The sequence below is a fragment of the Schistocerca cancellata genome, chromosome 10, assembly GCF_023864275.1.
Source record: "Schistocerca cancellata isolate TAMUIC-IGC-003103 chromosome 10, iqSchCanc2.1, whole genome shotgun sequence".
NCBI lineage: Eukaryota > Metazoa > Arthropoda > Insecta > Orthoptera > Acrididae > Schistocerca > Schistocerca cancellata.
The window spans coordinates 64496244-64511478 of record NC_064635.1 but is presented as its reverse complement, the minus strand read 5'-3'; the positions used below and the strand labels follow the sequence as shown (position 1 = coordinate 64511478).

The 15235-nt window shown below is 38.9% G+C and overlaps 1 protein-coding gene across 1 annotated transcript in view; it reads left to right on the top strand.

Moving 5' to 3' along the window:
• The window catches only part of LOC126106894 (glycine N-methyltransferase), an 85064-nt gene extending 75639 nt beyond the window's left edge, over positions 1 to 9425 (top strand). The window contains exons 6-7 of the mRNA XM_049913309.1: positions 8900 to 9045; positions 9181 to 9425. Of these exons, the coding sequence (XP_049769266.1) occupies positions 8900 to 9045; positions 9181 to 9346 (312 nt within the window). The 3' untranslated portion in view covers positions 9347 to 9425. The remainder of the gene's footprint in view (positions 1 to 8899; positions 9046 to 9180) is intronic.
• The last annotated feature ends 5810 nt before the right edge of the window (positions 9426 to 15235 follow it).

Sequence of the window (15235 nt, the reverse complement as noted above, 5' to 3'; positions counted from 1 at the left end):
GTCATCTAGCTGTGTACTTATCATTTGTATGTGCTGATCTGTATCTGAACATACATTTGACATTTGTTAGATTGGCACTGGATATTCTGCCTTCGCTTGTTTTCCAGTAATTTCAATGCAGATCAATACTTCATCAACTCCCTCCTGTTTGAAATTCAATATTTTATTCCTATTGGAGTCCATTGATGTTGAAGTCTGGGAATGACAGTTTGAGGTGTGTTCCTGTGAAAATCTCGTGTACTCAAGATTATTACATAATGATATGGTGTGGCACAAAATATGTCAGATGACGGTAATGAAGAAAATGATGGTAAACTTTCTGGGTGGTGACTTTGTTCAACCCAAAGATTTCCCTGAGATGTCCGGCCTTTATGGGGTCGAAATTCCAAATTTCCCTGAACCATAACCTATGACTTGCAGATGCATTAATAAAAAACTGTGAATCATAGCTGAACTTGGAGCAGTCACTAATAAGTGATGAGGAAACCTACAAAATGTCACTTATGGCCATGAAAACTAAAGAAATAAATCTTGCTCTCACAAATAACAAAAATTGGTTAACAGAAATTTTGAATTTCAACCCAGAAAATGAAGGACATCTCAAGGAAATCTTTCAGTGAAACAGAGTCACCGCTCAGAAAGGTCACTGTTTTCAAATCTATTGAAGAGCACATCCCATCGACCGTAAGAGGATGTGGTTTCAGGAGGATTGTGGCCTTCACCACTTCGATGGCCGCAAGTGCCCGAGTGATGTCTCACATCCGGCACAATTTCCAGATCTCTGTCCTATAGCAATTTTCCTATGGGTTCCCTTAAGTTGCCAGTGTATGACACAATAATAGAAACTGAAGGGGGAACTGTTTAGTAGAATCCTGCCTACCCTTCTCATCGGGCAGTACTGTCAGATTTTTTATTATGGAGACTCAAGCTTAAGCTATAATTACAAGCAAACCAAGAGACCTATCACAAAATGATTTTACCAGTATTTTTCTTGTTTTATTCTGCATTCAGCTATATGAGGCAATTTGGTTTTAAAGTTTGATATATATATTTTATTTTACATTGTTGTAAGGGTATTCCGGTTTTCTGCTCTTCGCTATGATCTGCTCGATTCAAAACTATATAGCTTGTGATGTATTTGTCCAACATTAATGAAATGTTAATAATTTATAGGTGCATATATTTGTAGTAGAAATATCCATTACAGATTTTTTCAGTCACCCACAAAAGAGCTCTTACGGTTTATTTTAAGTAACTTTTTCTCAGCCCAGGATAAACACATTCCAGAAACCATGGGTTTGTTTGGAATGTCTCTCTTGTTGTTGCGAGAAGCTACAACCACTGTGACCATATAGTGTGATATGGATTTTATAAAGAGTGATATCTAAGATTGGTTCTGGTTAACAGCTTGCACGGCTGTGAAAATGAATGCATTGTTGCTACGAACCCCTTGTCTGTTGGAAAACATAGCACCTGATTCCACAACTGCACCCTCTGTTATTCCCAAGGCCCAGGATGCACAAACCAGTATTAAATATTACTATTTATAAAATCTGTATTACACTTGAGGTCACAGTTGTTGTAGCTTATAACAGTTACAAAAGAGACCTTCAAAATAAACCCACAGTTTCCGTTATGTGTTTGTCCTGTGCTGAGAGAAAATTACTTTTCAAAAATCGTAATAACTTTATTGGGTGATTGAAGAATTCTGTAACTTGAGATTTCCACTAACAATATAAGTTCCTATAACCTACTAAAATTTCATTAACATTGGACCAACACATTTCAAGCTATATAGTTTTTGAAGTGAGCAGTTTGTAGGGAAGACACCAAAAATAAGACAAGGCTTACTACAATCTAAAATAAAAAAAAATATACATATTGAACTTTAAAACCAAACTGCTAATGCACAATAAAACAAGAAAAATATTAGTATATCTGATTTTGCAATAGAGCTCTTGGTTTGCTTATAATTCAAGCTTAAATATATGAGTCCCCATAAAAAAATCTGATAGTAGGCAACAGGTGCATTTGTGAGTGTACAGCAGAGTCTGACTGACCACCATAATGTATGCATCGAAGCTGATGTTCGTCATTTTGAACAGCTGCTCCGGGGCTACACTCACCGCATTTGGGGCATTTGATAAGCCACATGAGCCGTGCAGTCTGTGCCAAATGGGAGCACCTCAGGGAGGTCAACTTTGTTTGCCGGTACGGGTGTAGTGAACTCGGGTTTCCTGACCTCGGGACCAGTGAGTGACAACTGTCCTCTGTTACTGTAAGTTGCAGGCACACTCCAGCGACCGCTGTGTGTCATGGAGGTGGAACTGTGTGTGTCACAGGGAACAGAGATTTAGGCTCAGCTGGCCAGATCACAAGGATGTATAAGAAAAACACTGGACCTCAATGTGTGCCGTGTGCTGATGAGATATATGGCTCTTGAGGTGAAATGCTCAGTAGTGGGCAGCCTGTGAGGAACAAATAGCACCTGAGTTGTATAATGCTTACCCAGGTAAGGGGGTCTCTTCCTGCCTGCTAGTTTATATCCCTACCTGCTCTCGGTGACAACCACTCGACGAAAAGACTGAGGGAGAGTAGTCCGAATGTGTTTCTGGTGATCAAGAAGAAGAGGACATTTGAAAAAGTGTTCCCTTTCTATATTCACAAAGGTTTAGCAGGACTTTCTTGTACTTTAAAACATATAAAAATTGTAAAATGATTCCTTGCTGGTCGAAACTAACAAGGCGAAGGAGGTGGAACTTTTAACGCAATATACAAAATTAGTTGAATATGAGATTGTAATCGAGATACACAAGCCGATGCACATGGTCACAGAACAGTTAATGTAATATAAAGAACTCAAAGAAACAATCTACACCTACATATACATAGATACTCCGCAATCCACCATAAGAAGGGTACCCTGTACCATTACTAGTCATTTCCTTTCCTGGTCCACTCACAAATAGAGCAAGGAAAAAATGACTGTTTGTATGTCTCCGTATGAGCCCTAATTTCATACATCTTATACTGATGGTCCGTATGCACAGTGTATGTTGGAGGCAGTAGAATCATTCTGCAGTCAGCCTCAAGTGTCAGTTCTATTAATTTCTGCAATAGTACTTCATGAGAAGAGCATCGTCTTCCATCCAGGGATTCCCTTTTGAGTTCATGAAGTATCTCAGTAGTACTTATATCAGTAACAAATCTAGGAGTGTCCTTCTGAATTGCTTCAATGTCTTCCTTCAGTCAGACCTTGTGGGGATGCTGACCACTCAATCCATATTCGAGAATACCTTCCCTACCACAATCCTCAAACATTCATTCCCATTCTATTTCATATCACTTTGAAACGTTACACCTTGATGTTTAATCGATGTGACGGTGTCTACCTGCACACTACTAATGCTGTATCCAAATGTTATACTCGATGTTGAGGACAGTGTGCTGGAATATACTACTTAAAAAGTCTTCAAGCCACTCACACACCTGGGACCTAATCTGTAAGCTCAGACCTTTGTCGACAGCGTGCAGTGAGCTATAGTGACAAATACGTTTTGGAAATCCACGAATATGGAGTTTAACTGTTGCTTTTCATCCACAGTTTGAAGAAAATGTTTTGCTTGTTGGTTGATTTCTTAGTCCATGCGAGCTAAGTAAGGGGCTAATGCTGTGGTGCACTCTTTGTAAAACTGAACCGGGATTACACCTGGACCTGATGACTTATTTATTTTCAACTTTTTCGGTTATTTTTTGACGCCTAGGTGAAATATAGAAGACTGACACCTTTATTGTGACCATCATAGAAGATGACACCTTTATTGTGACCATCAGTCCTCCATCACTACCAAATCGTGACAGGGTTTCTTCTGACTTTGGGTCAAATCTTATGTACCTTCCCTCTGATGTGTTACAGATGCCAGCGATTTGGTCACAGTGCCGAGAAATTTATTAATAAACAACCATCTTAATACAGAAATAAGGAAGAAATTCATCAGAACATTTATTTGGACCATTTTGAGCTGTGGTCGTGAAGGTTGGACTCAAGAACAGCAAAGATTAGAAGTTAGAGAGATTTCGATGTGAGAAGAGCCACTAAAACAGCTTGAAAACAGAAAGAACAAACAGCCAAAGAAATTAATGCCTCTACCAACATAACAGCTTCAGAAAAAAAATCTTTGAAGAAAAATTATGGGAAAGAATCGAGAGGCTGGCCCAGAATATTCGTATAACAATGTGTTATCAGTGGAATGAACTTGAGCTACTGGAACCAAATGGTAAAGATGGCAAGGACAAGGAAGGACAGCTACATCGACAAGGGAGTGCCTTTAGTGTCTGGTGATGATACAGTATGTTTAACATTGCATATACTATAACGGTATCAGCAATGCGGACTCCACTATTAGCCGGGATGGCTGTTTCTACTGGAGAATTGAGTGTGTGGAAACCATCCTGCCACAGCAAGTGCGGAGTCAGGAGAGCTCATTTGGTATAACATTCTTTATTCAGTTGTCATCACATACGGTCATTCAGGCAGCAGATTGCTGCCTCAGCACGACTCCTGGCGGCATTCTCGGCCCCACGGTAGTGGTTGTGAATGTGTACACAATAGGAAAGTTGATGGGAGGGGGACCCTCCATGGTGTACAGTCACTGTAAAGAAACAGAGACTACTGCATAATAGGTGTAAAACAAAGCATAAATATATAGATAGAGAAACACTGAATGAAATGCATCTCGCTGTCAAGACAGCAATGTGAAAAGTCTTTGACAACTACCATTGCAGAATATTGTTGAGAAATCTCTCACAAAATGCAAAGAAATTCTGCTTGTCGTGTCACTCATGGATGAGACAGGAACTGAAATTGAGTGTAGCAATGTTGTTGTTGTGGTCTGCAGTCCTGAGACTGGTTTGATGCAGCTCTCCATGCTACTCTATCCTGTGCAAGCTTTTCATCTCCCAATACTTACTGCAACCTACACCTTTCTGAATCTGCTTAGTGTATTCATCTCTTGGTCTCCCTCTACAATTTTTACCCTCCACAGCATTCTTCTCTAGCACCACATTTTGAAAGCTTCTATTCTCTTCTTCTACAAACTATTTATCGTCCTTTGCTGTCTCTGACAGAATTACAATGTCATCGGCAAACCTCAAAGTTTTTATTTCTTCTCCATGGATTTTAATACCTGCTCCGAATTTTTCTTTTGTTTCCTTTACTGCTTGCTCAATATACAGATTGAATAACATCGGGGAGAGGCTATAACCCTGTCTCACTCCCTTCCCAACCACTGCTTCCCTTTCTGGTTTCTGTAAAAATTGTAAATAGCCTTTCTCTCCCTGTATTTTACCCCTGCCACCTTTAGAATTTGAAAGAGAGTATTCCAGTCAACATTGTCAATAGCTTTCTCTAAGTCTACAAATGCTAGAAATGTAGGTTTGCCTTTCCTTAATCTTTCGTCTACGATTAGCCATAAGGTCAGTATTGCCTCACGTCTTCCAACATTTCTACGGAACCAATTTGATCTTCCCTGAGGTTGGCTTCTATCAGTTTTTCCATTCGTCTCTAAAGAATTCGTGTTAGTATTTTGCAGCTGTGATTTATTAAACTGATAGTTCGGTAATTTTCACATCTGTCAACAGCTGCTTTCTTTGGGATTGGAATTATATTCTTCTTGAAGTCTGAGGGTATTTTGCTTGTCTCATACATCTTGCTCACAAGATGGTAGAGTTTTGTCAGGACTGGCTCTCCCAAGGCCGTCAGTAGTTCTAATGGAATGTTGTCTACTCCCGGGGTCTTGTTTCGACTCAGGTCTTTCAGTGCTCTGTCAAACTCTTCACACAGTATCGTATCTCCCATTCCATCTTCATCTACATCCTCTTCCATTTCAATAATATTGTCCTCAAGTACATCGCCCTTATATAGACCCTCTATACATTTCTTCCACCTTTCTTCTTTCCCTTCTTTGCTTAGAACTGGGTTTCCATCTGAGCTCTTGATATTCATACAAGTGGCTCTCTTTTCTCCAAAGGTCTCTATAATTTTCCTGTAGGCAGTATCTATCTTACCCCTCGTGAGATAAGCCTCTACATCCTTACATTTGTCCTCTAGCAATCCCTGCTTAGTCATTTTGCACCTCCTGTCGATCTCATTTTTGAGACGTTTGTATTCCTTTTTGCTTGCTTCATTTACTGCATTTTTATATTTTCTCCTTTCATCAATTAAATTCAATATCTCTTCTGTTACCCAAGGATTTCTACTAGCCCTCATCTTTTTACCTACTTGATCCTTGGCTGCCTTCACTACTTCATCCCTCAGAGCTACCCATTCTTCTTCTACTGTATTTCTTTCCCCCATTCCTGTCAATTGTTCCCTTATGCTCTCCCTGAAACTCTGTACAACCTCTGGTTTAGTCAGTTTATCCAGGTCCCATCTCCTTAAATTCCCACCTTTTTGCAGTTCCTTTAGTTTTAAAATACAGTTCATAACCAATAGATTGTGGTCAGAGTCCACATCTGCCCCTGCAAATGTCTCACAATTTAAAACCTGGTTCCTGAATCTCTGTCTTACCATTATATAATCTATCTGATACCTTCTAGTATCTCCAGGATTCTTCCATGAATACAACCTTCTTTTATATTTCTTGAGCCAAGTGTTAGCTATGATTAAGTTATGCTCTGTGCAAAATTCTACGAGACGGCTTCCTCTTTCATTCCTTACCCCCAATCCATATTCACATAGTGTAGCAAAGCAAAAGCAAAAATACTTAACTCCAGTATCAGATGTTCCTTTACAAAGGAAAACCAGGGGTATTGCCCCAATTTTTAATTCTTGTACCACTGAAAAGATGAATGAAATAAATATTAGTGATAGTGGCATTGAGAAACATTAAAACTGAGCAAATCTATGGGAACCACTAGACTCCCTATCAGATTCTATACCAAATTTGTAGCTGAGTTAGTCCCTTTGTTAATGACAATTTATTGTAAGTCCCTCAAACAAAAAACCATGCCCAGTAGTTAGAAGAAAGCACAGGTCACACATGTCGACAAGAAGGGTAGCAGAAGTGACGACAAAACTATAATCCAGTCCAGTGTCATTGACATCCAATAGTTGTAGAATGTTTGAACATATTCTGAGCTTAATCATGCTGAGGTATCTTGAACAGCATGACCTCCGTTGTGTCAACCAGCATGGATTCAAAAAAGGTCGATTATGTGAAACCCAACTCACACTTTTCTTGCATGACATCCTGAAAGCCATGAATTGAGGCAGTCAGGTATGTGCAAAATTTCTTGATGTCCAATTTGACTCAGTATCAGACCTATGCTTATTATCAAAAGTATGATTTGTGGGGTATCCGTGAAATTTGTGACTGGATTGAGGATTTTTTAGTAGGGAGAACACAGCTAGTTATCTGCACATTTCTGACTGTCATCTTCCCATAATTGCTACAGAACTGTCACACTATATATCTTCAAATTTGTTTACGTGTGCCTGTTGAGCCAATTTACACGTAGAGTTCTTTGGGCTCTGAATAATTGTTTGATGAATATCTGCAATAACTTCTGGTGTGCGAACAAAAACAGTTCTTTGTCATCTTACATTTTGCACAGATTAGTAGGTTTGTCAGTTTTTTTGCATACTTTGTATTGCTCTCTTTGCTGACAGTCCTCTGTCTGGATACTTGACCCTGAAAATTCCACAAGTTTCCTTAGTTGAACCTGCTTTCACATATGCTTCCACAATTTCAATTCTTTCTTCCATTGAGAAAGTCATTTTGCAGAGTGTAAACAGAAATGTCTAACTTCACTGATGAAGTAAACTGAAATGCTGACAGAAGAATGAATCAGTTATTGCATAAAACTGTCCATTGTTGCAACTGTTTACTCCAGAAGTGGAAATATTGCATTTGAATTCAAAGGGGAGATACCACCCTGTACATTTGTGATAGTAGAACACCGAAATAAATAAATAAATAAATAGCTGACTTATTCATTTATGCTGGAGCACAATGTAACAGAATTTGAACAGGTTGTGTCGAGCAGCACCGAGAAATGGAGAGTAACAGAAAGTAGCTCCTTCTGACAGGTCTTGTGCTGCATCTCGATCTCCAGTCTCATGAGCAGTAATGGCTCCAGGCAACTGTACTGGGTTGTGGTATTTCTCCATCTACTGCCCGCAGGACTGTGTGTTATCTCCAGTCAATTTTGGGCAGACTACAGAACTTAGTGATCTACGGTTATGAGTCCATTATTTTATATATTTACTGTTAACGGTTGATATATTCGATGGCTGTAAATTCTTTTTATTGTCTACATTTGTACTATTATGCACAACATCACCTTTCCTAATAACATGAAAACTGTGGTATGTCACAAAAATACATAGTGAGTGATACCTGTTACAAATAAATGTGTTTTTTTCCATAAATGCATTTTTATTTACTTTGAACTGGATGGGACTCCCAGTTTCATGTCTTAACATTTTCCCCGTTTGACAACTCTTCTGCCCCTAGTTTTTGTGAGACATTGATTTTTCTAGTCACCTGCTACTTTTTATGCTGAGGTGGATTATTTTACCATACAAGTAGCATGTTGGAGAATATTTAATAGATGTGAATGACCATAATTTGCAGATTTATTGATAAGGTAATTGAAAATAAATTATATTAATTAGAAGTTAAGGTAAACAATTTTCCTACTTTGTCATAACAAATAAGTACATGTTTCTTCTCCTGATTTTTATGAAGTGATATTGTAAATTAAGGCAAAAGAATTAAAAATTGTCTCAAATTGTTCAGTGTGGTTTTGCAGTCAGTTAACATACTAGCAGTAAACAAAATGACATAAAATTAGTCACACCTCCCTGGTATCACTGAAGTTCTGTATTAATTTGTAGAGTAAGAGGACAACAGAAATTGTAACTTCCGTGCTGTACGTGGAAGCGAAGCCGACTGTAGTTACTCTGGACTACCTGCTCGACATGTCTGACGAAAAAGAGAAGAATGTGCAAAACGGAGTAACTCCTGATGACACAATTGCTAGGTAATTATAAAATTCACCAATGTTTTTGTCAGTTGTTTTAAACTCAATGTTTTTCATGAAAAGAAATTAAGCTGCCACATCGCTGCTACTTTCTAGAACCAAAAAGTAATATACTGCTTGACCTCTTTTGAACAGGTTCCGTCTCTCGTACTACCCGCACAGATTGGAGGTATTTAAGAGGATGCTGCAGGATATCTTTGGAACGAAGTCTGAACACACACTATATGGTGACTTTAAACAGCTTCACGAGATTGACAACCCTGCATTTTATATTCACGTCATACAGAAAGCCTTCATCTGAGCTACTAACTGTGTTATTATATTATGTGATACTTTGTAAATGACTACAAATGAGTGGTACTGTGAAATTAAAACAAAAATATGTGGGCAACAAAAAAATCTGGAATGAAATAGCAGCAGTATGAAAAGGATAGATTGCTACTCGCCACATAGAAGAGGCATTGAAGCATGTTTAAATGACACTACTAGATATCTGCTATCGGACTAAGGCCATTGTCAGACTCACACAAAATGGAACATGCGCGCACGGGCGCGCGCGGGCGCGCGCACACACACACACACACACACACACACACACACACACACACGGCCACATTCATCTCCGCGCACTAAGGCCAGACTGCAGCTCCATCTGAGATGAATGGCAATCTTTGCCAGAATGGGTAGTGGAGATTGGGGACTAATGAGGGTTAAGGCGAGGAGGGTTCCAGGCAATGAAGTACACATTGTAGGTAGAGTTCCTACCTGGGCACTTCAAAAAAAGCTGGTGTCGTAGGGCATAATGTATCTGGCTTGGGTAGTCTTAAGTCTGGCAGCACGCTCGGCCACAGTTAGGTGATGGCCTTCACGTGGACAGACAGATTGTCAATTGTTGTGCTAGTGTAGCTTTCACAAGTGGGGAGGGAGATGTGTGCGAGACGACTGCAGATGATGATAGTGGGAGGATGTATGTGTAAACTGTTTGTGATTCGTTTTGTCTGTATCCGATGAAGAGCTTAGCCTGAGAGCTGACAATATCTGGCAACCTTTTCTCAGTGTGTCTGTGTGCCACTCTGTGCAGTGCACAGCAATCTCTCCTTTTCGTGTTATTGAGCTGCAAAAAATTGAGATAAAGGAAGAAAATAGGGAAACAATGGACAATAGAAGATGTAAGTTGGTGTTAATATTTAGCTGATAGGAAGAGGCAGAACGTGACCTGTGTGCATGTGGTGCGAGATAAAGCCATTCAGAGATAGTGTGGGGAAAAATTGTAAGAGATCTAAATGAAACAAGTGGAGTACAAGGATTTAGATGTGTAGTCAATCAAAGAGGAGTGTAACTTCAGTAAATATGGACAGGTTATAATAGGTGACAGAAAGGAAGCTCAAGTGTGAGAAATAATGTAGTACAGATAAAATCTGGTCTAGATTTAAAAAATAGAGATTGAAAGACAATGATGCATTGATGAATGGACTGAGTATGGCAGACACGGTAGTTGAGATCTGGCAGCTGCGGAAGCACGTTGTGCTGAAATGGTGGCAGTCTGTAGTAAGGGAAGTGAAATTGGCAGCTGTATCTCATACGTTCCGTGACTGATCACACATTAAACGACTGCAAAGCAACTGTTTTGCTGGCTCTCTTCTGTGTATTTGCACGTTGTGTTCAGTTGAGGCTACAAAGGCATTATTTTGTAACTTTTCTTCCCCAGAAATGTGTGGGCAGTAGAAATGTGTTGTGTTGTAAAGAAACTATTTAACTTGCAATGTTCCTGGGGTGGTGTCCAATGGTTATAAGAACTATAACATAACATTACATAAATTATAATAATATACTTCAGTGTGCCTCTAATCAGAAATGTGGTTTTTTACTGTGTAAAGCTTTCCCCCGATATTAAGTATTGTAAAGGTTCTCAAATTTCTCCTTAAAGAGTTTGCGATTAAAAATGTTTTTCACTATTTCACATACCTATCTGCTCAGCTAGGTTTCATAAAGGAGAAATTCGCCTGAGATAGCGAGGTAGTTGAAACTCCTTCCCTGAAACCTCCCACACTACTAAGGATGTACACCCAAAGATCAATGTCGTATGCATTTCAGACAACTGAGAAAAATATGCAGTTTCTGAGCATTGTATATGGAATGGGCTAAAACAAAACGAGGGTACTCATTACACCATCAAAGAAGCTATCACCATTCACATAATTGGTAATAAATAGGCACATCAAATACCACCTCAGCAACACAGCACCTGTAGTTGCCAAAATTATGTCACCCATTGAGAACACTGCAGTGAAGACTGACTACTTTGTAGTTTCTGACTGAAGAATGTAACTGAGGTCTGTTTTCACTGTTTCGACACAGCGCACCATTACCTCACCTGGTTCTAGCAACCACTCATTTTACAACAGTTCGTGTCATTCTGAACTTACCCACAAATAAGTATAACTTCCATGTGAAGACGACGAGTGGGTGATGCTCAAGAGCTGCTAATCTAATGTGGTTCTTTTGTCTGTGATCCATAATGAAATCTGGTCCCAAAGAAAGCACTCTCCTGTATTATGTCCCGAGTCCAACGCTGTGTACAAAAAAAGAGGAAATAATTTTTGCATGTGTACACTATATCGGACAGCAGTGACGATGTTTATATGGCAGCATTCTGGTTTAAAATCACCATGATCTCTACTCGTTTTTCCTGAGGAAGTGTGTTTACAGTAGTGTGCATGGGGAATTTATACTTTTCATAACTTTTTAAAACAGTTGTGTTGTGTATTTCAGTAACCTCTTTCCCAGATTTAAGATCTGTCATAGCTCACTATCTTACATAATATGCACTGTCAATTATCCTGTGATATTACATTGCTTCACACAAAATCACATCTCACCAGTAATTTCTTCCTTTTTTAATACAAAGAAGAAATTTTTATTTCTTTAAGATCAAAAACTAATTACTGTATTAGCTGGTATATGACGATTCAACCATAGTATTGATGTCTTGACAGAAAAGCCTGTATGTATTCTACTTAATAATATAAAGCTTATTGTAAGTATGCACTAGCAGTGATATGTATTCTACTTAATAACATAAAGCTTATTGTAAGTATGCAATAGCAGTGTATATGTGTATGAGATAAAATGGCCTAAAGATTAACATTTTGTAAAGTAGATATTGCTTGTTGTTTCTCAGTGAGGCTGCAGAGAGTAGTGTAACTGCGATGTGTACTAAAAATGGACAATAAAGTGATTATTTTCTTATAAAATTTAACATAATGCTCAATCATTTACATAGTAAACTGCATCAAACTCCCAGTCATCCAGTTTAAGATGGACCTAAGATTGAAAGAATAACCAGAAAACATGAATAATCTAAAGCACATGTTTTTACCTGAAACTGCTGTTTACTGTCACATTTCAAAGTCCACACCATCACTGATGCATTACTTTCCAGAAACTGACAATTTATTTACAAAATTCCACTTCAGACACAGTGTATTTTAGTTTATTTTTGAGAAATAACCAGACAACATCTTTATTTTTCTGTTTTTGATTCCACTGTTTTCTGGAGGATGTTTGTCACCAACATTAGTATAATCAATCAAATTTTCTACAGCATACTCTATTAACAGACTGATGCATTTATATGAATGGTAACAGGTTCTACAATTGCCTCATCTTTGTGCTTTTCCTCTACTGAATGTGCTTTCTTCACTGTACCTATATCACTTACCTGCTTAAATCACATCATAGGAAACACTATGTAAGCACCTGTAGATGTGTCTGCCATTGCAAGTCCTCTCAACCAGCAATTTTCATTCTAAATGAAAATATTCACTCTAATTTTAAAAGAATGAAGGTTTCCACAAATTACTGCAACCAGTCACCTTTTGTTTTATTATTCAGCTTTTATTTTCAATAACTGGATATATTCGTTGCATGATTACAGCATTATGGGCAAAATGTATAAATGAAACAGGTAAGCACTGAATGTGGCCAGAGTTATTCACAGTACAAGATCGATTTAGTTGCAATACTTACAGTTAGTAGTATCTGTTGGTAGTTCCTGGTGTACACATTGTTTTGGAAAACATATCAGGTTACCTTCCATTAGGAAAGTGGGTGCACTCAGCAACTGTTATGTAATTTATAAATGGTTTGTTTATATAAATGATTTATTTATATAAATTTTATATCATTTATAAATGTTAGAGCCCAGCAGTCAGTCCTTTTTTTTTTGCAAATACAGATTTCGGCTAGTGCCTAGCAACAGAAGATGTAAGTTGGTGTTAATATTTAGCTGATAGGAAAAGGCAGAACATGACCTGTGTGAATGTGATGAGAGATAAAGTCATTCAGGGCTACTACTAACCGTAAGTATTGCAACTAAATCAATCTCGTACTGTGTGAATAACTCTGGCCACATTCAGTGTTTACCTGTTTCATTCAGGGCTAGAATCTTCAAAGAACTGTTACTGATACCCGAACAACAGGGAACTAACATGCATCAAGATTAGAAAATAGTGTGTTGATAATGGCTAGGCACTAGCCGAAATCTGGATTTGCGTAATAGAACTTGGAGAAAAAAAAAGGACGATTGATTGCTGTGCTCTATCATTTATAAACATATGTTTTCCACTGACATTAATTTTACTTCACAAATTTAGCCACAGGTAACAACTTCTAATAGCTTTACGAAATGTCAGTAAACCAAAGAGCATGATTAAAGTTGCTTTTTAAGGGTTTTTGTTGGAGCAGAAAGTTTCTTTGTTCAGCACTTGCATTAGACGTTGGTGACAGTTTGAGGCAATTGAGATTCCATAGTATTCTAATGACAAGCTGGTAATCCATAAATAGAATTTAGCTGTTCTATGTTAAAACTGACTACAAGGAATAAAACAAAACAGCACATTGTTGTGTACACACATTTTGTTTAAAATTAGAGAAAGAATATGCATAGGAGAAACAAACTGTCTAGTAGGTTAAATGCCATGATATCACTGTCAGAAAGACAACAAACCGCATATTTTCACAGTACAGTACCACACACTATTTTTTTTCCTCACTCTAGGTGTTATGAGAAAACCTTACTTTGTCGTTTAAAAATATACAAATATAAAAAAAAAAAAGTTTTGCCTCACCTCGGTTCCGAGAGTTAAGAAACCTGTACAGGAAATTGGAATAGAAATAAATATAAACACATTTTCTGCCCTTTTTATTGCTCAAGAAAACCACACATTGCATGCTGTACCACCATACAGCCAGACCTTCAAAGGTGGTCGTCCAGATTGCTGTATACACCGGTACCTCTAATACCCAGCAGCACATCCTCTTAACATTGATGCATGCCTGTATTCGTTGTGGCATACTATCCACAAGTTCATCAAGGCACTGTTCGTCCAGATTGTCCCACTCCTCAACGGCAGTTCGGCATAGATCCCTCAGAGAGGTTGGTGGGTCATGTCGTTCATAAACAGCCCTTCTCAATCCATTCCAGGCATGTTCTATAGGGTTCACGTCTGGAGAACGTGCTGGCCACTATAGCCGAGTGATGCCTTCTCCTGAAGGAAGTCATTCACAAGACGTGCACAATGGGGGCTCAAATTGTCGTCCATGACAATGAATACCTCGCCAATATGCTGCCGATATGGTTGCATTATCGGTTGGCAAATGGCATTCACATAGCTTGCAGCCATTACAGCGCCTTCCATGACCACCAGCGGCGTATGTCGGCTCCACGTAATGCCACCCCAAAACATCAGGAAACCTCCACTTTGCTGCATTTGCTGGACAGTGTGTCTAAGGCATTCAGCCTGACCGGGTTACCTCCAAACATGTCTCCGACGATGGTCTGGTTGTGAAGGCATATGCGACGCTCGTTGGTGAAGAGGACGTGATGCCAATCCTGAGCAGTCCATTTGGCATGTTGGTGTGCCCGTCTGTACCGTGCTGCATGGTGTCATGGTTGCATAAGATGGACCTTGCCATGGACGTCGGTAGTGAAGTTGTGCATCATGGAGCCTATTGTGCACAGTTTGCGTCATAACATGACATCATGTGGCTGCACAAAAAGCATTATTCAACATGGTGGTGTTGCTGTCAGGGTTCCTCCTAGCCATAATGCGTAGGTAGCAGTCATCCACTACATCTGATCAGCTCTCGGGCTTCCTCCATGTAATAGGTGCTGCTCATGTGTTGTCGT